Here is a 26891-nt window from a genome sequence, read left to right on the forward strand (position 1 = left end):
TACCAGAGCCGTACTCTGACCATCTTAGCTAATAGCCATTGATAGACCTATCCTCCAGGAACTTATCCAGTTCTGTTTTGAACCTAGTTATACTTTTGTCCATCACAACAGCCCATGGCAATGAGTTCCACAGGTTAGCTGTGTGTTGTGTGAAAAAGTTCTTCCTCTTGTTTGTATTAAACCTGCTGCCTATTAATGTAATCAGGTGATTCCTCGGTTTTGTACTGTGTGAATGGGTAAATAACATTTCTCTACTCACTTTTTCCACACCATTCATTATTTTATAGACCTCTATCATACCACCCAATGTGTTTCTTTTCTTAGCTAAACAGCCCTAATCTTTTTAGTCTCTCCTTGGACAGAAGCCATTCTGTACCCTTCAACATCCTTGTTGCCCTTCTCAGTACCTTTTCCAGTTCCACTATATCATTTCTGTGGATGGGGCAACAAGAACTGGACATAGTATTCAAGGTATGGGCAGACCATGGATTTATTGTGATAGTTTCTGTCTAATTTTCTATCCCTTTCCTAATAGTTCCTAATATACCATTAGCCTTTTTGATCATTTCTCAATTTTCAGCAGTTTTCAAAGAATTATCCACAGTGACTCCAAGTTCTCTTTCTTTGGTGGTAACGGCTAATTTAGAAGCCATCGTGGTATATGTGTATTTGGGATTATTTTTTTCCAATGTGCATTGGTTTGCACTTATCAACAATGAACTTCACCTGCCATTTTGTTGGCCAGTCACACAATATTGTGAGATCCCTTTGTAACTCCTTGCAGCCTGCTTTGGACTGAACTATCATCTACAAACTTTGCCACTTTACTGTTCACCCCCTTCTCCAGATCATTTATGAATATGTTGAACAGCACAGGTACCAGTACAAATCCTTGGAGGGACCCGCTGTTCATGTCTCTCCATTGTGAAAAGTGATAATTTATTCCTACCCTTTGTTTCCAATATTTCAACCAGTTACTGATCCATGAGAGGACCTTCCCTCGTATCCCATGGCTACTTCACTTCCCTAAGAGCCTCTGTGAGGGACCCTGTCAAAGGTTTTCTGAAAACCCAAGTACACTGTATCAGCTGGATCACCCTTATCCATATGCTTGTTTACTTCCTCAGAGACTAGAGAGGCATGACTACCCTTTACAAAGCCTTGTTGACTCTTCCCCATCAAATCATGTTTATCTCTCTGTCTGATAATTTGGTTCTTTACTGTAGTTTCTACCAGTTTGCCTGGTGCTGATGGTAGGGTCATCGGCCGGTAAAAGCCCTTTTAAAAAATCAGCCTTACATTAGCTACCTTCCTGTCATCTGATACAGAAGGTGATTTCAGTGATAGGTTACATACAACAGTTAGTAGTTCTGCAATTTCGTATTTGAGTTCCTTCAGGACTCTTGGGTGAATACCATCTGGTCCTGGTGACTTATTACTGTTTAGTTTATCAATTTGTCTAAAATATCATCTTATTACACATCAATTTGGACTGTACATCAGATTGGTCACCCGAAAAGGATAGCTCTGATGTGGGGATCTCCCCCACATCTTCTGCAGTGAAGATTGATGCAAAGAATTAATTGAGCTTCTTGCAATGGCCTTGTCTTCCTTGAGTGCTCCTTTAACACCTTTGTCACCTTTGTTATTTAGTGGCCCCATGGTCTGTATGGCAGGTTTCCTGCTTCTCATGTACTTAAAACAATTTCTAGAGGTAGTTTTTGTGTCTTTAGCAATCTGTTACAATAGTGTTGTACAATCAGTAGCAATAAAACTATTATCATATAATCCTCAATTCCTTTTTCTTTTCAGTGAAGCAAAAGGATGTACTATTAAGATTAGGACATAACAATACCACATTATAACAAAAAAATTTACTTAATCACCAAGAGAAATAGGGTTATGTATGACTTCCTTTTCCTGTTAATAATAATAGAATCTAATTCTGATATAGCACAGTTCATTGATAGATCTCAAAGCACTCTACAAAGGAGGTCAGTGTCATTATCCCCATGTTACGGATGGGGAAACTGAGGCACAGAGAGGTGAATGACCTGCTTGAGGTCACCAGCAGGCCAGTGGCAGAGCTGGGAGGAAACCCCAAGTCTCCTGAGTCCTGTTCCAGTGCTCTGTGAAATAGGACACATTGCCTCCCCCTCTTTTCTTTTTTGATTCTGGATGCCCCATTAAAGATTTTAAGATAAGAAGCCACTGTATTTACCTATTTACTGACCTGCTCAGAAAATTATCTCTTCTGCCCAACAAATGTTAGGATAGATATCAATATTTTTCATTGTCAGATTTTTCCATTATTCTTTCAAAAAAAAAAAAAAAAAAAAACCACCAAAAACCCATCTGATTGTTTTTGTGGCGAATGTGGGGGCAGGGTAGAGGTTACTGCTGTGTACCCTGAATGTGACCTACTAATTTGACTTTTAAGATGGTGTCACAGTGTCAGAGGGAACAGGCAGCTCTGTCCCACAGGTCGATATGGTCACAAGTCCAGTGACTGCCAGCCATTAAAGCTGGATGGGGCTGACTGCGGGACAATGGAGCAATCATCATGTGGATGTTCTCCTAGATGGCCTGGCTGGCCAACCGGGAAAACTAGTCTGAGGCAGAAGGAAGACGTCACCTCGCCTGTAACACAGACCACTGACCAATATGGTAATTGAGCCCAGACACACACAGGGCGGGTGGGGACTTCCAGAAAAAGCAACTTCACAGAGAAAGGGGAACGGAGTGGGGCAGACAAACTGCGCCCCAGGTGGGTCTCATGAGCACCTTGGTTCTTACTAGAACACAGACTCATTCTGTTCTTTTCCTGTTACTCCCCAAGGAAGCCCAGCTCACTTAATTTGCAGTGAAGCAGAGATTAGATGAGCTGCAACACAAGTGTGGGGTGTTTGGTTTTTTAAACCCCTTTTGCTCTAATGCATTGGTCCAGCTGCTGATTAAAGTGCTTTGTTCTGAGTACGCTGTAGGTCACTATCACGGGACACAAGTTCGCCAGGGGCAGAAATGCTGGTGCCTGAAACCCACTTGGATCTGCAGGGTGCTAAGTGGTTGGTTTGCACAGGGTAGTGTAACCAGGCCAGGCCTAACAGAGGAAGAATCTCGAGATTCTACCCCAAGACAGGCCAGGACAAGTGGGCCAAGGCCTCATGTGGGTGCACATAGAGACATCAGAAAGGGGAGAAAGGTGCAACTAATCCTGTAACTGTGACAATGTTAAATGAAAATAAAAAAATGTTTGTGAAAATTTCCATAACAAGGAAACAGTTTTACATCTGAAAAAGTTTTGATTAAGAACGCAAGACAGACAGACAGGTTAATGCATTGCAGCAACCTCGCTGTCTATCTGGTGGCTGTGCTTTTCTCTGTACATAATACTATATTTTTACAACAGAGTTTGATCCTCAGATCCACATATTTTCAAGGTCTGATGAGATCACAGCACAAGGTGAGATGTTTACAGTCCCTAGGACAGGTCATGTTCCCATTGAACAAGGACAGGATGTTTGCAAGATTTCATAGTAAGTCACCTGAGCAAACAACGCCAACATCCTCAGCAATTCCTGGCTGCTCTGCCTGGGACGTGGAGGTGATGCAGAGCGTCAGATTAGTCTCGTTTCCTGCACACTGGACACTTCTCAGCCCCACAGGGCCCGTTCCTCGCTCAGACTTAGGGGGGTTATAAGCTTTCTCAGCGACTCCGCACTGGAGCTGCCTGCACACCACGCTGGCATCGTTCATATCCCACTGGTCATCCAGCACTCTGCTCCACACGTCACGGAGGGAAATCTCAACTCTCCCATCACACCGGCTCTCTCCATTCAGCAGTCTGAGTGATTCAGAGCGACCTGGGCTCAGGAGAGATGGGAAACACACTGAATTATACTCCCTGTCATACATTAGAAATAATGCATACTATGCAAGAAGTTATGGAAGGTTTCTAACTCAGAGGGTATTAACACATTGATTGATGTGTATCACAGGGTTAAAAGGAGTGACCTCTGCAGAAGGTTTTTTGTTGTTGTTTTTTGGTTTGGTTTTTTTGAATCTCTAAGTGCAGGGTGCTATAAGGATTGTAACACTGAGGTGGACAGAGGGGCTTGTTAGCATATCCTGGAAGATGCTGAGCTCGCAGCTACACTCTATTTTTAGCCTGCCAGTCCCCTTGAGCTGGGAATTACATGCCCAGCACGGAGTGTAGATGTACCTGTGGCCCAGGCAGTTCCCCAGAGCCAACCCTCAGAGCGCACTCCATACCACAACTCTCTTCTGGCCTGACAAGTTCATTGCACCAACTGACTGGTGTTGAAATCTGCATCTAAAAGGTGTTGTGTAAGGTGTCATGCAAACTGCTATCATGCTGGTCATTCATATTGTTGTGTGTGGTGCATGAACAGGTGAGGTTTAAAGAACCATAGATGTGTGCCTAAGCCCAGCTGTCCTAAACAAAGGGCTGTTGTTTCGCTGGCTTGACTGTGTCTCCATTGTAAATTAATTAAGTTGAAAGCAAAGCAAAGAAAACGCCATTTACATGTAAGGTAAACAAAGCCATCAGGCAAACAAATGGGGAATGATAAGCCCTTAACAATCTTGATGGGGGATGGAGGCTGCACCTCCAGGAAGCCTTCCTGCCTCTTCAAACAGGGTGAATGAAGTTTGGGAAGATTGGCGCAGAGGCAAAAATCCATTTTGTTATCCATCGCCTCAGGGACAGAGGAGGAGCAGCGCCCATTGAGCGCCTCGAAAGTGGATCCTCTTGGCCTGGAACCCAAGAGTAGCTGGAACTGACTCAAGGTGAGAAATCTGCTTAGACAAAGACTGTAACTTGCTGGAGTTAAGTTTTAGTCAATAGAAAGCATGTTTTGTTTTACTTGTTACTAAGCCTGTGTCTTCCATTGTTAATTATTCTTCCTTAAATATCTGTTCTTTATTAATAGACTCACTCTATTTTTATTACAAAACCACCGCAGTGCTGTGTACGAAACTGAAGGTAAAATCCTGAGCCAAACTAGCAGGCTGGTGTCTCTTTGGAGGCAGCGCACTTGATAACTTCTGTGAGTACCCAGTGAGAGGGACTGACCGCGGCCGAATGACGGCTCTGGGGAACTCGGGCACTGGGGTTCACTGACGGTTCCCGGTAAGGCGAGGTTTGGACTGGCAGCATCCTGAGGAGTTGCTAGCCAGGCAGGCGAGCTGGTGTGGCAGGGAGCTGACAATAGCTGAGCAGCAGCAAAGCTCTCACTTGCTGAGGCAGAGCAGTAACCGTGTCTGACAGTTCTGAGTGACCTGAGCAAGGCCTCACATACCCTCACTTTCACCATCTGTAAAATGGAGATGATAATAATACCCACCTACTGCCCAGGAGCTTTGTGAGGATCAACTAATGTCTGGACAGTACTTTGAACACATCAAGTGCTACAGAAATGGTGAGTGCTCTGAAGAATCAGGTCCTGGGGGTCTCAGGTTGGTGCCCCACCACCCCAACTTAGTGGAGACTTTGGAAACTTTGGCTTTAATCACAAGAGGTAAAACTTTCAAAAGCACCTAAATGACCAGGAGCTTAATTCCATTTTCAAAATGGGACTTGAGCAAAGAGATGCTGAATGGTAGTGGGGCTCCATGGTAGTGGGGCTCCTAAGTTGACTTCCATTTTCAAAAGTAAGTCCCTAAATCACTGATCACTTATGAAAATGTTACCATGGGTGCCATCCACCCAGTGCGGTGAATGATGCAGGAGCTGAGTGAAACAAATAGTTTGAAAGCATGTAATTAGACTGTATCATAATGTGTGTGCAAAAGGGGGCAGGGAGAATTAGAAAGGATAACAAACAAACTGATGCTATTTCCTAAATTTGGACTATTTGACTTTGACTAAATAACATTATCCTTTTTTTTTTTTGTATGTGACGTAAATATTAGAGCTGGTTGAAACTCCCAAATTTTTTCCTGTGAAGTATTTCAAATGCAATATTTCAGTTTTTCTCTGGATTTTGACCTTTGAAAATGGAATGAGAATTATTGTTTAGATTCTAACTAAAATGTTGTTTCATTTCAACTTCCATTTCAGTTTGACAGTTTAAGATTCTCCTGCCTCCTCTCCCGTTTTATTTTTTTCCTGTTTTTCCCCACTGTAGAAATTTTGAAAAAAAAAAAAAAAAGTATCAGGAAGCAGGAAAAACACTTCTGAACCTTTTTCACCTGCAAAAGTGTGATTTTTTTTTTAAAGGGTGTGGGGGAGAAAGTGCTGCTTTCTTTGTGGCATGCTACCAAAAATATCCTCAGGAACTCATGTGAGAGACGGGAAATAGTTATGATCAGCAGTTTATAATTCAGCCAAAATGGAAGGAATTTCACTGAAGTAAGGGGAGTTCCTGGCCCCAGCACTGACCCCTTGCCGAATTGCAAAGACCTGCAGCCAGTAATGAAGGCATGAGGGGTTCTCCAGAAGGTGGCGAGAATATTTTATAATAGAAAGTGTGAAGCAACCTCCACAGAGGGGGCCGCTCCCCCGTAACTACCAGAGTAATTATTTGAAGAAGGATGGGGACAGTGGTTTGGTGACATTTAAGAAACTCTAAGGACAAATTCTGTCCCTGCTTTACTGCCCTGCATGAGCACATGTTCATTGAAGCTCTTCCTGGAGAATCCAGGGCTTTCCCTGGTCATAAAATTAAATATATTATCACCAGAATAGTTATTTTATTTGTAATATATTAATTATTATTATACATGGTTTAGAATCTAGCTCCCTCTCCCCTTGCTGTGCCCTGAGGTTCTCCTGCTCTGGGGTCAGTGTCACACACTGAGGGGCCAGTGTCATTAATCCAGCATTACACTTACCTGAGCAAACCACACTGGCATCATTGTCCTGTGAGCACTGAGAGGCCCCTAGAGCAGTAACAGGGCAATGGCCCAAATGGGTTTCAGTCCCTTTACAGTGAAATGTGTCTGTCCAGACAGAGCCAGTTCCCCTCCCAAAATACCCTCCTCCTGGAGTCGATACAGCGAATCCACAGTCGAGCTGATGACAGAGAACATTGGCATCTGGTAAATCCCAGCGTGAGTCACAGAGGGTTCCCCAGGCACCAAGAACCTGGCTCTCCACCCTCCCTGAGCACGCTGTGCTGCCGTTCACCAGCCGGAACCCTGTGTACCGAAGGGAGAAGGGGTTTAGAGAGGGAGCATTTAAGATTTTTTATAGCAAATAGTTAAAGAAAGGAAAGTCGGGGGCATTTGATCCCTTTCTCATTATCTTGGCTTGTTTGGGGTTTTGATCCAACCCTATCAAATCCAGCTCCCTACACAGTGAGATCAGTACATTGCTTCCCCCTAATCTAGAATACACATCATTGGGATTTTAAAGATATTATGCTGAATTCTTACGTGAGCATATGACACCAGCATCATTTGTGTGTGAGCATCTCTGAATCACTTGTGATATCCTGGGACAGGAGAACAGGAGAGACTCATTCCCCACACACTTGAATTCTTCAGTCAAGATCTTGCCTTGTCCTTCTCCAAAATGACCTCCTCCTGGGATAGATACAGCTATTCCACACTGTAGTTCATTACAGATAACGTTGGCAACTTTGAAATCAAAGTGTGCATCACAGACTGTTTTCCACGTGTCTCCATGTTTTATCACCACACGTCCTGAGCAGGCACCGTCTCCTCCAACCAGCCGGGGTTTAATGTGTCCTAGAAAGACAATGAAAGCTGAAAATTATAAAGGGGCTTTGGGAGTTGGGGTGCTCCACTGGTATAAAACTTTGCCTAAAAGCTCATACAGGGTCAGTGGCAAAGTGAAGGCAGCAATAGAAATAAAAAGGCAATATATTAAAAAAATGGAAATAGTGGGAATTAGAGCAAATCAATATACATTAAAAGTTATTATATGAAGAAAACTGATAAGGGAAGCTAAAGAGATCAGGATAAAATCTGTGACTGGGAGGACTATGAAAAATAAGGAGTTTTTTAAGTATATTAGGAACAAACAAACAAACAAATCCTAACAATGTTATAGGCCCATTAGAAATGGAGATGGTAAAATTGGTAATAATGAGGTAGAAAAGGCAGAGGTGTTCAATACACATTTCTGGTTTTGGACAGCAGCAGGATGTCTATTCATATCCTGTGAAGAGGATGAATCTCTCTCCAATTTATTGGTACCTAAGCAGCATGTTAAATGGCATTTATCAGGGATCAACATTTTTTCACATCAGCAGGCCTGAATAGCTGATAAAACCATAGAATAATAGAAATGTAGGGTTGGAAGGAAACTCAAGAGGTCATCTAGTCCATCTCCTCACACCAAGGGAGGTGTAAGTATACCTAGGCCACCCTGACAGATGTTTGTCTAACTTGTTCTGCAAAGTCACCAATGATGGGGATTACACAACCTCCCTACGTACCCTGTTACAGTACTTAATTATCCCTCTAGTTAGAAAGCTTTTTCTAATATCTAATTTGAATCTCATTTGCTGCAATCTAAGACGATTGTCTAGTCCTACCCTTGGTGGATATGGACAACAATTGACAAACAATCTTTCAGTTATTTGAAGACTGTTATCAGTTCACCTCTCAGTCTTCTCTTCTCTAAACTTAAAATGTCCAATTCTTTCAACATTTCCTCATAGATCATGTTTTCTAAACCTCTTACTCTGTTTGTTGCTCTCCTCTGGACATTCTCCAATTTGTCCTTACCTTTCTTAAACAGTGATGAGCAAAACTGGAAACAGAACTCCAGCTGAGGCCACACCAGTGCTAAGTAGAGCGGGACAATTACCTCCTGTGTCTTACATATAACATTCTTGTTAATACAATTCAGAATGACATTTCCCTTTTTCACAACAGCATCACAACTTTTCAGATTGTGATCCACTATCACCCTGAGATCATTTTCTGCAGAACTGCTGCCTAGTCAGTAATTCCCCATTTTGGTTTTTTTGCATTTGATTTTTCCTTCCTAAGTCTAATGCTTTGCACTTGTCTTTACTGGATTTCAATTTACAGATTTCAGACCAATTTTCCAGTTTATCAAGATCATTTTGAATTTTAACCCTGCCTTCCAAAGAGCTTGTGACCCCTCTCAGCTTCATGTCATCCACAAATTGTGTACGTGTATCTCTGCGACTTGAAGTCTTTAAATCACGATTTGGGGACTTCAACAGCTGAGTCAAGGGAGAGAATTATTTCAGGAGTGGGTGGGTCAGCTTTTGTGGCCTGCATCATGCGGGAGGTCAGACTAGATGATCATAATGGTCCCTTCTGACCTTAAAGTCTATGAGTCTATACTCCATCACCCAAGTCATTTATGAAAATATTGAATAGTACCAGACCCAGGACAGTGTTATTTTGTATTTATCCATAGGAACACAGCAATCACAGAGAAAAGAATAAAGCAACTGAAGGCCTACAGGCCTATGTCTTAGTTAAAGCTCAGCTTTTCCCTCAAAACCTGGGCTGACTCAGCTTATCCCAGGAACCCCTGCTTCTGGGAATTGTGTTTCAGTCTCCTTCCCTGCAGACCCTGCCTCACCCCCTCTGTTCGTCAGGGCTTCCCTGTTAACAATTCCCAAGCTCTCTGTTTAAGATTTCCCACCTCATGGGCCCGTCCCAAGGAAGGGGGCTTGTGCTCAGTTTGGCCAGATGCAAAGGTTCAAAAGCCCTGACACCTGTCTTGTCAGTTAAGTACCAGTAACTGGGTTCTATGAAACCATTGTCTGCCATCCTGAGACATGTGGGGAGTTTAGAGGGGGGTTAATTTTTGAATCTCAGCAGGAAATGTGAAAATAGCAATAAATGGAACTGAGGTAAACATAATATACACAGAAATACAGATATTTCCCATGTTCTTTGCAGGGGTCATAGTGGACAAAGAACTGAACGTGAGCTCCCAGTGTGACGCTGCTGCAAAAAAGACTAAGGTGATCCTTGGATGTATAAATGGGGGAGCAATGAGTACAGGTGGCTGAAATGCAGGATTTCCAGTATACCGGAAATTTCACTATTTTAAAATTTCCTGTGAATTGGAAATCCAGCTAAAATTTTGTTTTGGAAACTCCAGCCCATGGCATATCCAACATGAAAATTGCTCCCAGGACCCCCAACAGATGCGGAGTGACACTGACATTCTTGTCAGTTTCACCACTGTTAGCATCAGGACAAGCATGTCAATTTCTCACAGCCACTGCTGGGGCTCTGGGGCAGCCTCATCATGTGGCCTGCCCTGGACTGGGGACCCCTGGGCTTCCAGACTCCTTGGCCAGCTGGAAGCCTAAATAGGCAAATAGCCCAGTCCGGGACATTCTGCAAGGCAGGGCTGCCCCAGAGCCACAGACCCTGGGACACTGGAACCCATCCCAGGACTTCCAGGATCCCTGATGCAGACCCTGGAGCTGAGCCTTGGTTAGAGCTGAGGCTCCCAGGGCTTGCAGGTTCCTATCCCATGGCAGAGAGCCTGAAAGCATTGGCAGGGCTGCTCTGGCAGTACAGACCCTAGAAAGACCAGGGTCTCCAATTCTGGGGCAATCCATACCAAGCCCCGGGACAATCTGCATGGCAGGACTAACAGGAGCTACCAGGGAACCTGGCAGGGAACCATGGACATTTCCACCAGACCCTGCTTGTGGTTTTGAAAAAGTTCGTTGAACCCGATTCACTTTCATGATAAATGTTGAGTTCAACATACTGGCATTTTCCAGTGAAACTCTTTTTTGCCAGATAATTTCCAACCTGCTTGAGTAGGGAGGTGATTTTTCCTCTGTGTACTGCACTGGGGAGACAGATACTGCATCTGCTTTTAGTGTCCACATTGTAAGAAGGATGTTAAAAAATTGGAAGGGCGCAGAGAAGATCTACAATAATGATTCCAGGGCTTGAAAATGTGCCCTGCAGTGAGAGATTTAAGGAGGTTAATCTGTTTAGCTTATCAAAAAGTTGATCCAGAAGTGTCTTGATTGCAGTTTATAAGTACCTTCGTATGGACAAAACACTGCATACTAAAAGCCTTCTCAATCTAGTGGAGAAAGCCATAGCAAGAACCAATGAGTAGAAGTTAAAGCCAGATAAATTCCTATTAGAGGTAAGGCATACATTTTTCACAGAAATACTGATGAAACATTGGAACAAACTACCAAGGGAAGCAGAAGATTCTCCACTTCCTGAAGTATTCAGAACAAAATTGGATGCCTTTCTGGAAGATATGCTTTAGCCAAACACAAGTTCAGATGAAGTACAGGAGTAATTGGTTTAAATTCTATAGTCTTTGTTACCCAGAAGGTCAGACTAGATCTAAAGCTCCCTTCTGGCCCTAAAATCTATTGTGACAGACGCAGACCAGTGGGGTACAGGAGTCTGGTAGAGGGCAAATATACTGGTCACTGGATGAGTAGTTTTCTGTTCCCTGAGTGACCAGAGCAGGGGCTGCACTAGAGTAATCAGGAACCTGCTAGAACCAGTTAAGGCAGGCAGGCTAATTAGGACACCTGGCGCCAATTAAGGCGAAGCTGCTAGAATCAATTAAGGCAGGCTAATCAGGGCACCTGGGTTTTAAAAAGGAGCTCACTTCAGTTTGTGGTGTGAGTGTGAGGAGCTGGAAGCAAGAGGCGCAAGGAGCTGAGAGTGAGAGGGTGTGCTGCTGGAGGACTGAGGAGCACAAGCATTATCAGACACCAGGAGGAAGGTCCTGTGGTGAGAATAAGGAAGGTGTTTGGAGGAGGACATGGGGAAGTAGCCCAGGGAGTTGTAGCTGTCATGCAGCTGTTACAGGAGGCACTATAGACAGCTGCAGTCCACAGGGCCCTGGGCTGGAACCCGGAGTAGAGGGCGGGCCCGGGTTCCCCCCAAACCTCCCAATTGTCCTGGACTCTGGTTTCTTCCAGAGGGGAAGGTCTCTGGGCTGTTCCCCAACTCACATGGTGAATCTCTGAGGCAAGAAAATCCGCCAATAAGTGCAGGACCCACCAAGATAGAGGAGGAACTTTGTCACACTGGTGTCAGGGGTGGGAGGTTGGGGTGCACAGCGCGGCGGAAGAAGGATGGTGATTTAAAAAAAAAAAAAAAAAAAACCCAACAACAACAAAAAAAGGGAGAGGGTTTTTTTCCCCACCACAATGGATGACGTAGTGCGGACACTGATACAAGCTACGGCGGCCCAGCAGGAGGCTACCCGTGTCTAGGCAGCCACCCAACAGGAGGCAGTGCGGCTGCAGCAAGAGACTAATCTCCTGCTGATGGACCAGGCTGCTCAAGACCGAGCTATGCTGCGGGAACTGGTAAACCAGGTAAAGTCCCTTACAGAGCTGAATCATGGCCATGATGGGACGCGGCTCATACGGGCCAGCCATTGGCTGCAGAAAATGACACGGGAGGATGATGTAGAGGCATACCTTCTGGCCTTTGAGAGGACAGCCCTACGGGAGGCCTGGCCTCGAGATCAGTGGTCTGGCATCCTTGCCCCATTCCTGTGTGGGGAGGCCCAGAAGGCCTACCATGATCTGCCTGAAGAGGCTGTGGCAGACTACCCCCAGCTGAAAGCAGAGATCCTGGCCAGATCTGGGGTAATGACAGCAGTGCAGGCCCAGCAGTATCATGGTTGGAGGTACCAGGAAGACAAAACCCTGCGGTCCCAATTGTATGACCTCATCCATCTCACACGAAAGTGGTTGCAAACAGAGTCCCGGAGTCCAGAAGAGATACTAGCGGTTCTGGTCATCGACCGATACATGAGGGGACTACCACCAGAACTTCGTGCCTGGGTAAGCCAGAACGAACCCTCCACCTATGACGGGGTTGTCACCCTGGTAGAGAGGCGAAGGACAGCGAGGGAGCTGAGCCGACCTGTTAAGGAAGAGGCACCCCGGGTTAAACTAGCAGCACCAAGCCCTAAAGTTCGGGTGACTGGGCCACCAGGAGGGCCCAGGTGGAAAAAGAGAGAGGCTGAAGGCCCATCAGAGGCTACAAAGAGTCAGAGCACTGAGGGAGAAGAGGATCGTGATGTTAGACTGCCCAAACCAAGAGACCGGGGAACGCCTAGGGCTCCATACAGATGTTATGCCTGTGGGGAGTGGGGACACATAGCTGTACAGTGTCCCAATGCTGAGGATCCTATGCAGTGTAACCTGGGGAACTGGGCAGATCCATGCTCCCTAATCCACCTTGTGGGGGTCTCACTAACCCCACATATGTATACCAGACCAGTGAAACTAAATGGGGTAGGGACCACGGCATTGGTTGATTCGGGGAGTGCTATCACTGCAGGCTAAACGTACGGGGATAACATGTGTCCATGGGACAGTTAGTTACTACCCCACCATCCCAGTAAAAATCGAGATCCAAGGGAACATTACTGAGGTAGCAGAAGGTGTAGTCCCTAAACTCCCATACCCGGTGCTCATAGGGAGGGACTTCCCAGGGTTTGGAAACTTACTCCCAGTAGGGGGATTGGAGAAAGATGGGGACCCTAAAATTGGTGAGGCATCCACAGTAGACTGTCAACCCCCAATCTTCTCTGAAATATCCCCAGATTTGTTCTCCACTCCCAGACAGGGTAGAAAGACAAAAAGGGAAAGAAGGGCAGCTAAGGCCGTGGGAACCCGAATACTGACCCAAAGCCAGAGGGTCGCTCTTGTAGGTAGGCGGACCCACGCAGCTGAAAAGGAGGCCATGCAGGAGGGAGAAGCACCTGAGTCTGACCCCCACCCTAATGCTTCTGAACCAGTAGAGGCAACAGAGACTGGGTCCCTAGATCTTGGGCAGATTAGCCCCGGGAGAGGAAATTTTGGACAGGACCAAGCAGAAGACCCAAGGTATGACAACATTAAGAAGGAGGTGATTGAATTAGATGGGGTCCCCGTGGAAGGGAAAACCCAGGGACCAGGACCCTACTTCATAATGAAGAAAGATCTCTTATACCGGGTTGCACCAGTACAGGGGCAGAAGGTACAGCAGATCCTAGTACCTCAAAAACACCAGAACGCTGCATTAAGTCTTGCTCATAGTCATCTTTTTGGGGGGTATTTGGGGGGTAGAGAAGACCCTGGCACGAGTCCTACGACGGTTCTTCTGGCCTGGAGTACATGAAGAAGTGCGGAGGTACTGTGCCTCCTGCCCGGAGTGTCAGCTGCACAGTCCCAGTCCCCACTTGAGGGCACCTTTAGTACCCCTTCCCATCATAGAGGTCCCCTTCAAGCGAATAGCCATGGACCTAGTGGGACCCCTGGAGAAGACGGCTCGGGGCCACCAATATATACTTGTTGTTTTGGACTATGCTATTCGCTACCCAGAAGCCGTCCCCCTGCGGAACACGGCCTCTAAAACTATAGCCAAAGAGCTGGTGGGGATCTTTGCCCGAATGGGGCTACCGAAGTAGATATTAACCGACCAAGGAACCCCATTTATGTCGAAGCTAATGAAGGACCTCTGTACGCTGCTCCATATACATACCCTGAGAACTTCGGTCTACCATCCGCAGACTGATGGGTTGGTAGAAAGGTTTAACCGAACCCTCAAGGCTATGATAAGGAAGGTGGTAAGTCAGGACAGGAAGGATTGGGACACCCTACTACCCTACCTTCTGTTCGCTATCCGGGAGGTACCACAGGCCTCAACTGGGTTTTCCCCCTTCGAGTTATTATACGGGCGTCACCCCCGTGGCATACTAGATATCGCCAAAGAGATCTGAGAAGAGGAACCCAATGAGGGGAGAAATATAATAGAGCATGTAATGCAGATGCGAGACCGGATAGCCCGGGTTACCCCTATTGTACGGGAACATTTGGAGAAGGCACAGGAGGCCCAGCGAACCCATTACAATCGCCAGGCAAAAGTGCGACAGTTCCAACCAGGGGATCGGGTTATGGTGTTGGTACCCACGGCAGAAAGCAAGCTTCTGGCCCAATGGCAGGGGCCCTATGAGGTGGTTGAACCCGTGGGGGAAGTAACCTACAAAGTGCGGCAGCCAGGACGCAGAAAACAAGAACAGATTTATCACGTTAACCTTCTGAAACCCTGGCATGCACAAGAGGCATGCACAATGGTCCAAAAAGACCTAACCCAGGAAAACAAGCCTTCCAAACAGGTGAGAGTGTCTCCCGATTTAACACCAGACCAGAAGAATGAGGTGTCTGAGATGATCTTCCGGAAGCAAGATGTGTTCTCGACAAAAGCGGGTCGAACAACCGAGACATATCACCACATCGTCACGAACCCTGGGGCCAGAGTAACAATGAGGCCCTATCGGGTGCCAGCGGCAAAAAGGGAGGAAATAAAAGCAGAAGTAAAAAAAAATGCTGGAGTTGGGGATCATCGAAGAATCCCACAGTCAGTGGTCCAGCCCAATCGTGCTGGTGCCCAAACCTGATGGCACCACAAGATTTTGCAACGACTTCCGGCGACTAAACGAAGTATCCCAGTTCGACGCATACCCCATACCTCGCATAGATGAGCTAGTGGACCGTCTGGGTAATGCCCGGTACTTGACAACCCTAGACTTGACAAAGGGGTACTGGCAGATTCCCCTTGCAGAAGACGCAAAGGAAAAGACTGTGTTCTCTACACCAGAGGGTCTTTTTCAATATATTGTCCTCCCTTTTGGACTACATGGGGCCCCAGCTACCTTCCAGCGCCTCATGGACAAGCTATTACGCCCTCATAACAGTTATGCGGCTGCCTACTTGGACGATGTGGTCATTCATACCCCAGACTGGGAAACCCACCTGGAGAAGGTGGAGGCAGTCCTCGATACCTTCAGGCGAGCTGGCCTTACAGCAAACCCTGCCAAGTGCGCTGTAGGGTTTACAGAGGCCAAATATCTTTGCTACATTGTGGGAAAAGGTCTGGTAAAACCCCAAGTGAACAAGTTAGAGGCCATCCAAACTTGGCCCCGACCAAGTCTCAAGAAACAAGTTCGGGCGTTCCTAGGTGTGGTGGGATATTACCGACGATTTATCCCCCACTTTGCCACAAGGGCAAGCCCCCTGACAGACCTAGTGAAAGCCCGTGGACCTGATCTGGTGAGATGGTCTGAAGCAGCAGAGGAAGCATTCACAGACCTACGGACTGCCCTCTGCAGTAAGCCCGTACTGATAGCCCCTGATTTCACCAAGGAGCTTATCCTGCAGATGGATGCATCGGAAGTAGGGTTGGGGGCCGTTCTATCACAGATGGTCGGGGAGGAGGAACACCCAATTCTATACCTCAGTCGGAAACTTCTTCCAAGGGAACAAAATATGCAGTAGTGGAGAGAGAATGCCTCGCTGTAAAATGGCCCATGGAAACATTGCGCTACTACCTGCTCGGGCGCAGATTTGTCCTCGTGACTGACCATGCCCCTCTTCAATGGATGCAGCGGAACAAGGAGAAGAACACAAGGGTGACCAGATGGTTCTTATCCCTCCAACCTTTCCAGTTCCACGTGCAACACAGAGCAGGGAGCCATCATGGCAACGCCGATGGCTTGTCGCGTGTGCACTGTTTGGCGTCCCAAGCTGCCCAACCCCTTGGCGTTGAGCAGGGGGGAGGGATATGTGACAGACCCAGACCAGTGGGGTACAGGAGTCTGGTAGAGGGCAAATATACTGGTCACTGGATGAGTAGTTTTCTGTTCCCTGAGTGACCAGAGCAGGAGCTGCACTAGAGTAATCAGGAACCTGCTAGAACCAGTTAAGGCAGGCAGGCTAATTAAGACATCTGGAGCCAATTAAGAAGAAGCTGCTAGAATCAATTAAGGCAGGCTAATCAGGGCACCTGGGTTTGAAAAGGAGCTCACTTCAGTTTATAGTGCGAGTGTGAGGAGCTGGGAGCAAGAGGCGCAAGGAGCTGAGAGGGTGTGCTGCTGGAGGACTGAGGAGCACAAGCGTTATCAGACACCAGGAGGAAGGTCCTGTGGTGAGAATAAGGAAGGTGTTTGGAGGAGGCCATGGGGAAGTAGCCCAGGGAGTTGTAACTGTCATGCAGCTGTTACAGGAGGCACTATAGACAGCTGCAGTCCACAGGGCCCGGGGCTGGAACCCGGAGTAGAGGCCGGGCTCGGGTTCCCTCCAAACCTCCCAACTGACCTGGACTGTGGTTTCTTCCAGAGGGGAACGTCTCTGGGCTGTTCCCCAACTCACATGGTGAATCTCTGAGGCAAGAAAATCCGCCAATAAGCGCAGGACCCACCAAGATAGAGGAGGAACTTTGTCACACTATATAGCTATGAATTAAAAAGAAAGTTAAAGTTTGCAAAGTGAAGCACTCAAACATTCAGAATGCCAGACTTGCACTTGCCTGTGAAACCTTCATTAGTCCCTTTTGTGACTCTGCTTAAAGGTTCATTGTCCAGAACATGAACCTGGCAAAAAACATGGTTGGTGTTGCAAAAACACAAACACTCATGAGAAGTGCTAGGCACTGGTACGTGTATAATCACTTTGCAGAAGGGTGGTACCAGAACACCTTGATATAGAGTTATGGTGTAAACACACTCCCTAATGATGATACAGGGACACACTAACCCCTCCTAATGGTAAGGTCAGGATGACAGGGTGATGGATAGAGATGTTTTGATCCAACCAAAATGTACCAGGTAAAGGGTGGTAATTAACCACGTCAGAGGGGCAAGACATAACTGGTTTCTATCGGAGTATAAAAGACAAGTCACAGAGGGAGTGTCTTCTTCTGGCCTCGGCGGGGGAGTGGAAAGTCTCGCCACTCACTGAGCCAAGTCCATTGTAAGGGGCATAGACATGCCAGAGTAACTGTAGATATTGATCCGGGGAGCTAGTACTGTGTTTTGTCAGCAATAAACCTGGCCGAGCGCCTTCGCCACTGAACCATGTCTGTGGTCTTCTTCGGCAGTTTGATCGAGACCTGCTGCATGATACCATTCAGCTCTGTGTTCTTGGGGAAGCAGGGTGCAGTATCCAGCCTGACTCATGAAAGACACCCCTTCATCCCCAGCCTCTGCTTAAACCAAAACCCATCAGAGGAAAAAACTTGCAGAGAGCAGTGAAGGGCGTTGGGAGACACACCTAGACTCCTCCTGACAAGGGTGACAAGATTAAGACATCTCCATTAGCATACAGAATGGAGAGCAGAGACAACTCCCCTAGCCTCATCTGCATGAAAGATGGGACAGGGAGATATCTCAATTTGCATACGGAATGGAGAACAGAGAACCACACTGAACTCTGGGACCAGAAAAAGCAGGGAAGCATTGCATCCTGGGAATCTCTGCTCCAGACGCTAATGAACCTACGCCTGCACACACCCAGCTCAGCAATTATCAGACCAATTCTAGTAATGAACCCTTGATTGATATCCAAAATACTGAAGCTGCCTAGTTGCATTGTTGCATTGTGGGCTCCCTGGAAGAAAACACCACCCATAGCCGAGAGTGATCAGCTCCTATTGTCTAGCCTAAAGAAAACCTTTGAGTCATCACCTTACCTATAAACAAATCTAGTGTTCTCCCTTGAACTTGCATCTGATGAAGTGGGCATTCACCCACAAAAGCTTATGCTCCAATACTTCTGTTAGGGCTAGTCTACACTTATGCGGTAGTTCGACGGCTGCGGATCGAAGTTCCGAGTTCGATTTATCGCGTCTGGTGTGGACGCGATAAATCGAACCAGGAAGTGATCCCCGTCGACTGCGGTACTCCAGCTCCGCGAGAGGAGTACCGCGAAGTCGACGGGGGAGCCTGCCTGCCGCGTGTGGACCGCGGTAAATTCGAAGTAAGGTATGTCGAATTCAGCTACGTTATTCACGTAGCTGAATTTGCGTACCTTACTTCGACTTGGGGGGTAAGTGTAGACCAGGCCTTAGTCTTAAAGGTGCCACAGGACCCTCTGTTGCTTTTTACAGATTCAGACTAACACGGCTACCCCTCTGATACTGTACACAGACGGTTTCATGGGAACTGTAATGCTATTGGTGGAGGGAACTCAACACAAATGGCACTGTGAATGCACAACTAGTGGAGTCTAGGCTGTTTCTGTTGTTGCTAGAGAATTTACATCTGCGAGGGACAGTATGTTTCCTGCAAAATTTCAAAGCCCTGGCAATGAAGCTCATTTTTATAAAGTCCTGCCCATCAGCTTTATTTTTTAACAATGCTAGGAAATTACATATCTCCACCCCACCTTCACCTCCCCCAGGTTAAGAGGATGTTGAGTTTTTGCATAGAAACACTCACAATCCAGAGAGGGTTAAGATTAAACACTTACCTTTAGCTCCCATTGCCAGGGGAGCTGCTAAAACTTTTGAAATTCTAAACGAAAATATTCTACTCTTCCTTGTGCCATTTGCATAGGAATTTATTACTCCTACTAACAGTTAAAAAGAGAAGAGTTAAAAATAAAACTTGCAATGGGTCAATAGTTGTAACGTTAACTATGGAGTCACAGGAAGTTCCTCCATAATATGATATCCTTGTGCTGTGTATGGCTGAGATATGCTTTTGGCTGAGCCCTCTATGCTACACCAGATCTACAGGGTATCAGAGAGCCGGGACGATCAACCCATTGCCTGGTCACCCTATGAGGGTAGGAAAGAGGCTCCATAAACACCCTGCCCCCTGTGCATCTCCTAAGCTACTCTGGCTGGGTGCCGGGGCCTGGATTTTAGCCTAAGGGTAAAAATTTCATATGTGTCTCAGTGACTTAGGAGCCTATGTGTCATTTTCAAAAGTGACTCAGGGCCAGATTTTAAAGGACATTCGGGCACCTAGGAGTGCAGACAGGCATCTATTGGGACTTTCCAAATCTCCTGGGAGTTCTGCACCAGGCACATTTGAAAATCCCACTGAGCACCTATCTGCATTTATAGACACCTACATATCTTTTAAAACCTGGCCCTTGGGCACTTAGGAGCCATAGTCTCACTGAAAGTCCAAGCAAATTGGGCACCGAACTCCCATCAGCCTATTTGACAATCCCTATGTAAATTCATGTACAATTTTTTGAACAGAAGTTAATGGTTATAAACAACCAGACACATTATTTGCCAACAGGCAAATTCACTAATTCAATGATTTCCATTAAATGTTTCTATGACAGTGACTAAGTTTCCCAAATATTTTCTCCAAAAAGTGGCAACTGGCAGCTCCAGCCACAGGGCCCTGTGGGGCAGACAGCACCAGCCCACTACTGCCCTGATGAACGACTGCATCCACAAGAAACCTTCCATCCTGCAAAGCAGGCAAACTCCTGGCTGGATCAGAGATTCCTCCCACATAAGCCTCCACCCCTGGCCATGGGTCCCACAGCTGGGCTAAGACCCTCCATGACACTGACCCACATTCAGAAAACAAACGGGAAAATGGGAGCCATTCCAAGGGAAAGGAAAGGCCTGGCACTGGAGCATCTGCAAAGAAGAAAATGAAAACACTTCCCAGTCACAGAAGAGGGTCCTCACTGGCCAGTGCCCTACAAACACTGAACCTTCTCCCCAGTCAGAAACAACCCCACACTTGTTACATTTTACAACTCCTTTGCGCCCTCTCACAACCCCTTCACCCGTACTCACAGGGTGCCAGCTAATACTGTCCTTTCACCATCACTAAACACACGGACTGCTTTCATCTTCCACCTCACTGCTGCAGTCCCCATGGCAAGAAGATGCCTGTGCTCCACCACTGACACACCCTACAGAACACAGCACTGAAATGAGGTATATGGGATCCGCAGGGTACACAGGCACCTCTTCCCTTTGATCACATGGGGGGGCTTAGCCCCAGACCTCCTCATATCACAGTCACAGCTCTGCCAAAGTGCTCCCACTCATGCCTCCCCCATTCAGCACAGCTACACCTAACACAGGGACTGCAGCTGAAGCACATGCAAATAATTCCCAGTGCCAGTGGCTAATTCCAGCTCCAGGGGGCAGAGTTAAGGCTGTCTTGGCATTTACCATAACTCTGTATTGCCTGGTTTTCAGCGGTTTGAGTTTGGCCCAATTCGATGTCCTAAAAGGGCACGAGATACCTCCGGGCAACCTGAACTCTGTGTGAATGAAGTCTCTGTCAGTGAATTTTAACTTAACTCCACTGTCTCTGACATGCGGAGCTGTCTGTCCACAGGCAGTAAGGAGAGTCTGGCCTTCATTGCAGTGAATGAACAACGGCCTCCTGTCTCGGGCGGGACTCGTAGAGCACCAGTGACAATTAATAGGTCACCAGTGTGAGAAATGTTTAACTCTAGCAGTGACTGCAGGGCAATGTGCACACAGAGGGCTCAGGTCTCCATAGCGCTGTGTGTAGGCAGCTGCACTGGTGTAAAGTGGGCCTTTATCATCACCACTAGTGCACTGCACCCATTCGCTACCTCTGAGGTGATTATTGGCTGAGTGAAGTCGCTGTAACTGCAACTAGACCCACTGGCTCGGTGAGACAAGAGGCAGGCTCCAAAAGAGAATTTGGACAGTGGCTCAGCAAAAAAGGGAGTGGTCAGCAAAATCTATATTGTGCATATTCTCCAGGGTAAGCCTGGGAAAATTTGGTGTAAGTGACTGTTGTACGTGCAAAGCTGGTGTACAGGGACCCTACTGAATCACAGCATTTAACAAGGCCATGCTTTGTGCTGGCCTCTCTGCTATTCTCCCCTGGGGCATGTCCATTTTCATGGTCCCCTCCTGGTACTGCCTTGTAGGTACAAGATTGCTGCCTGGCATGTAGACTATGGGAATTGTGATGTGTTTGCTTTGGTGCAATATGGATAATTGGCCGTAATCGGCAGGAGGAGGACAATGGACAGAGCAGTGACAGGAGGCAAGGTTAAGAGCTGGCCTTTGGAGAGACATGGGAGCTCATCTGGGACTGAGAGACAAAGAGAGAAGAAACCAAGATGGGTCCACAGCAGCATGGCTTATGGTAGCCCTGATGTGGCCCAATATGGAGAGGGGCTACAGTTGGGGGATGCTGGAGGGGATATTTGGGGGGGGGGTCCTGGAGGGGTGTGTGTGTGTACTGGGAGGGAGTATTTGGGGGATGCCGGAGGGGGTATCTGCAGCCTCACTCTCGAGGTGGGGGTCAGTGTCACATTTCCTGCCAGCTGGTGCATGCCTGGTCAGCAGAGCCAGCCCATCAGTCAAGGTCTCCCTGCGGGCTTCTCCCCCTTCCCTGGGCTGCGAGCTGGGGCCTGGCCCTCTCACCTCTCCTGGCTGGGTTCTGAGGCCCTGTGGTGGGGCAGGCAGCCAGGCCAAGAGGTGCTTGGTGGCTCCACTTACTTGGTGGGCCAGGCTGGGATGGGGTCAGCAAGACCCAGCAGGTGCGGATGCCCAGGGGAGGGACCAATCAGGGCGTGGAGATGGCTCTTTCTGAGCTGCAACATCTGGGAAAATCCTGGACATTTTCTCTTATTTGGAAAATCTGCCCGGACAGAGGTTAGCAAACCAAAAAATAGTTTATGTCCGGGAAAACCAGACGTATGGTAACCCTAACCGTAGGACTTCCTGATGCTGTGTTCCAGTTTACTAATGAACCCTGGTGTGGTTTGAAAAGGCCGCCTGGAGTCACTGCGGATACTTGCTGAGGTGCATTGGTCCCTGATGAGTTTAAATGTCTCTGAGCAGGGGTGTGTCTCAGTTGGACTCACTGGGCAGAGCTCACGGTGTGAAACAGGAGTGCTGGAGCACAGAGGCTCAGTCTTGGAGGCATTGAGGCCACGTGACCTACCTTAAGGAAGAGAGTGACCGATTGGGGGTCTGGCATACTGAAGGTGTCCTCCAAGGGACTGTTTAAAAGCCGGGGCATAGCATAGATCCTGTAGATCTGTGACACCTGACAAGGCCCAAGTTTGGTGCCAATATGTGATAAAGACTCAAAATGAAGGACACACATTGAGCATTCATGCAGGAAACTTAAAGTGCTGAGGAATCTTTTCCTTTAGCATAAATGGCTCTGTAACCTCAGGGCAACGATTCTTTATTTCTGAGATAAATAATTTTCACTACTAAACATGAAGGGACACTCAATTTATGTGGCTCATCAGTCACTTTTGTACCACGATGAGTTACACCTTTAAAGCCAGGTACACTGGAGTGGGATGGTTGGAGTGAGGGTTTCTCAGATAGGAAGGTTTCTACTTTGCATTTATTCGGGATTTGCCTTGGGAACTGCTTGTGCCTAGTTCCCAGGCAGCCAGTCGAGTTCCTTTGCACCCTCTGGATACTCTCCAAATCCCCCAAGCTGCAGGGAACAGCCGAGAAGTTCAGGATTTACAATCCCAGGCAGAGACTACCTATACCTGCTGATAGTGCGGGGGGACACAATTTAAATTTTCAGCCACCCTTGGAACACCTCGAGTAATGTCCCATCCTGTAGGCAGGCCCCACCCCCCCTTACCCTCAGTCTCCCCTCCTGGAAAGCAGCAGACCCCTCCCTGCAGCTGCCGTCTGTTCCTCCTGCCTCTCTCTATGGGTCACAGCTTGCAGCTCACAGGTTCCAGCAGCCGCCACGCAGGGAGGGGGGGCCGGGCCGCACCATGTGACCGAGCAGGGCTGGGAAACCATGGCAGAAATCACACAGATACAGACATACTCACACGCCCAGCAGGGAATGGGGGCGTGGCTGCTAGGCTCACGCTTTTGGCTCCTCCCATTATGCAAATGAGCTCCTCTCTGCACTTGTGCATTTCCGGTACAGAAACAGTGGAAATAAGGATGGTGCAGCTCAGTCAGTTACACCAGGATCAGTTGAGAGACTGCAGCTGCAGGACTCACTTTACGTGGGAAACCCAGAATCAAGCCCCGAAAGAGACCCTTGGCCCCGGTAGCTCCTTACACCAGTGCTGAACCTGGCACAGGGACTGATAGGGGAGCCAATGTGTAACCCATTCCTGCTGGGTGTGGTGCTCTATCTCCCTCTAGCGGCACCTAGATATTGATGAGTTTGCTACAGTTTTGGTTAATAGGCTGGTTTTTTTTTTTAGCTCATGCAGTAGAGACCCATAGCACTAAGCTTTAGAGGTCTCAGGTTCAATCCTGCCCACTAACAACCAGGGTCTGTCAGTGTTACAAATGCACCTCCATGTACTGGGGGTTACTCCTGTTTAGGGCCTGTTGTGGAGGCTCCCTGTACCAGTGTGAGACTCACCCCTGTGGTGCCTCCTGCTGGTGTCCTGGGAATTAGCTCATTTTCCAGCCTTGGAGCACCCTCTGCAGGCCAGTGTCCCTCCCAGGACTCCAGTGCCCCATTATCTGGAATGCTGCCCCCTGGCAGTACACCCCTCAGTCTCAGGGTCTCCCCTCCCCAGGGAACCCCTACCCCCACCTCACCTCAGTCATAGGCTACTGCCAGGCACCAACTAGCCCCCATTCCTTGGGGCAGACTGCAGTATAAGCTACTCATCACAGGCGAGGGTGTTTTGGACCTGCTGCCTTTCTCTGCAACCCAGTACCTCTATGGGGCCTTAGACTAGGCCCTGCAGCCTGGAGAGTTGCCAGCCTGGAGCTCCCCAGCCCCTCTGGCCTTTCCCCAGCCCTGCCTTACTCTAGGTACCCTGAGCTTCCCAGCAGCCAGGCCCCTCTCTCTCTCTGAAAGCAGAGAGAGACTGACTGCTCTCCGGGCCACTGCCCTTTTATAAGGGCCAGCTGCAGCCTGATTGGGGCATAGCCTAGCTGTGGCTACTTCCCCAATCAGCCCAGGTTTTCCCTTACCACAGCCCTCTCCCCGGGCTGTTTTAAGCCCTTCAGGGCAGGAGCGGGGGTTACTGCCCCGCTACACCCCCACTGTGCCAGGCATATTTCTGAGGGAAGGGAAGGGGCTTATGGTGACCGTGGCCCCTTTGTGCTGACACAGCCGGGGCTGAGAGGGCACAGAGCTGGGGTGAACTCCCTCACACAGTTTCTGGAGATCCTGCAATGAGGATAGTGTGTGGCAGGGTGTGAGGAGGAGACACACAGAGCAGTGACCCCTGTGCTCAGATGTGACCTCACCAATGGTGGTGATCAGTAAGTAGCAGAGAGGTGCAAACTGAGCTAATCAGAACAAAGAGGCACTGTTCAGCCAGCTGTAGCTATCGATGGTCCTACCCTAAGTATTACCTGTCAGGGGCTGTTTCTATCAGTGTGTTAGTCACTCTGTTCAAGCCCCTGTGCCCAGGCATTTTTCTTCCACAAGCTTTGATGAAGCCAGGTTATGCATACACATATTTCCCAAATGCAGAGTTCAGAGGGATCCAGGTGTATCTCCATTACATTGTGCTGGGGGGGTAAATCTAGCCCACCCTGCATGGGAAGGCAGCCTGTGAAGGAGGCTGTTAAGCAAAAAGCTACGCACCACGTGGGAGTTCCCTGTGGGGGGATTCGGGGAAGGAGGGAGCCATGTGGAGCAGTGTAGCCAGTTTTTACCCCCTGCACCTCCAGCTGTTTTGGCCCCTCCCCCTTGCCATGGTCAGGCTCAGGGCTCCTCTCCTGCTGCTTCAGTGAACTCTGGGGAAAGCTCCACAGCACTCGCCCCCACCCCCACCCCAGCTCCTGTCCCAGCTCCTGCAGCCACAGGCAGGGTCACAACTGCTGCTGCTGCCGCTGTCCCGAGGAAACACTGGGCTGCTTTACCCAGGCAATTATCAGCACAGACCTGCTAATGGGGCCACCACACCCCACAACAACTGCCCCAGCTGCCCCTGCTAGTGGCGCAGAGGATGGCACAGCCTGCTCATGCCCAGTCTGCCCAGGGGAGCTCAGGGAGAGACTGGTCAGTTCCACCCTGACCCCAGTGCAGGGCACAGTCCAGTTCTGAGTCACCAGGAATGTCACACACTTTGGGTTCAGTCCCTTCTCCCTCACGGGGAGTTTCCTACAGGGCCGGTTGGCCAAGTTCTTACCTGAGCAGATCACTCCAGTGTCATAAGAATGAAGGCACTGGCGTGCACCCCATCCTCTATGTTTGCAGTCCCAGAGAACTGACTCGTCACCACCACAATCAACTAAAGACAGCCAAGTCGGTCCAGATCCTTCTCCAAAATGAGCCCAGCCATGGGCACTGTCAGCAGATCCACATCCCAGCTGCTTACAAACCACTTCAGCATCTTCCATGTCCCAGTTGGTATCACACACCGTCCCCCACTGATCCTGGTGTTTAACCTCCACTCTCCCAGCACAGGGGCTGCCTCCATTCACCAGCCTCAGCTCATCAGCACCTTCAAAGAGAGACACGGAACAGGGTCAGAGCGAGCAGGGAGCCCCCCCATCCCAGTGTTATCACAGCAGAGTCCGTGCCCGGCAGCAGGGGATCCGCGCCCAGAGCCAGGAGAATGGGACATGCCCAGAGCTGCCTCATGGCGCCACCTTCTCACGTCTCAGGGCCTCACACTCGGGGCTGTCAGTGCTGCAGCTCTCGCCATTTTATCCCCACTCTGGTGGTTTGGGGTGTTTTTACCATCTCGTGAGAACACGATAAAAGGCACCAACTCACGGAGTTTCTCTCATTCCAAATGGCGCCATCTCCTGTCACTGTCACTGGGGCTGAAGCCAGCGAGATGCCGTCATCTCCATACAGTCTGTCGGCATGTGGGCGTGAGGCCACCCTGAATAAAGCTGGCTGCCACTTCCCTCTGTTTTCAATGAGACTGAAGCCCACAGGGAACGTGGCTTCCCCTGAATGGCTCAGAGGACTGGACAGGACCCAGGGACTGTGATGGGCAGCAGAGAACCTGTGCAAGGAGGAGGGGAAGAGTGAGGGGAGCAGGGCACTTGGGGGCAGGAGGCAGATTCAGGGGTTGCAAGGGAATGGGGTGCAGGTGCTGTGTGGGCAGAAAGGAGGAGTGGAAAGTGTAGGGTGGGGGGTCTGGAGCAGGGAACCAGGGGAAGGGATCGGGAAGGGAGGGGGGTCTGGAAAGTTGGGTCAGGAGGAAGGGAGAGGAGGGGGTCTAGAGTGGGAGAGGAGGGAGAAATGG

General features: G+C 48.5%; 2 protein-coding genes across 2 annotated transcripts in view; both read right to left on the reverse strand.

Moving 5' to 3' along the window:
* Nucleotides 1-26891, reverse strand: part of LOC135873059 (alpha-2-macroglobulin-like) — a 1316454-nt gene that overhangs the window by 148864 nt on the left and 1140699 nt on the right. The gene's annotated exons all lie outside the window — the stretch shown is intronic.
* LOC135890739 (antigen WC1.1-like) overlaps nucleotides 1-26891 on the reverse strand; it is a 61171-nt gene that overhangs the window by 13352 nt on the left and 20928 nt on the right. Inside the window, exons 2-4 of the mRNA XM_065418148.1 lie at nucleotides 7399-7713; nucleotides 6856-7161; nucleotides 3546-3863 (exon numbers count right to left, since the gene is read on the reverse strand). Coding sequence (XP_065274220.1) covers nucleotides 3546-3863; nucleotides 6856-7161; nucleotides 7399-7713 — 939 coding nt within the window. The remainder of the gene's footprint in view (nucleotides 1-3545; nucleotides 3864-6855; nucleotides 7162-7398; nucleotides 7714-26891) is intronic.

This window comes from Emys orbicularis, chromosome 1 (assembly GCF_028017835.1).
Source record: "Emys orbicularis isolate rEmyOrb1 chromosome 1, rEmyOrb1.hap1, whole genome shotgun sequence".
NCBI classification, from domain to species: Eukaryota; Metazoa; Chordata; order Testudines; family Emydidae; genus Emys; species Emys orbicularis.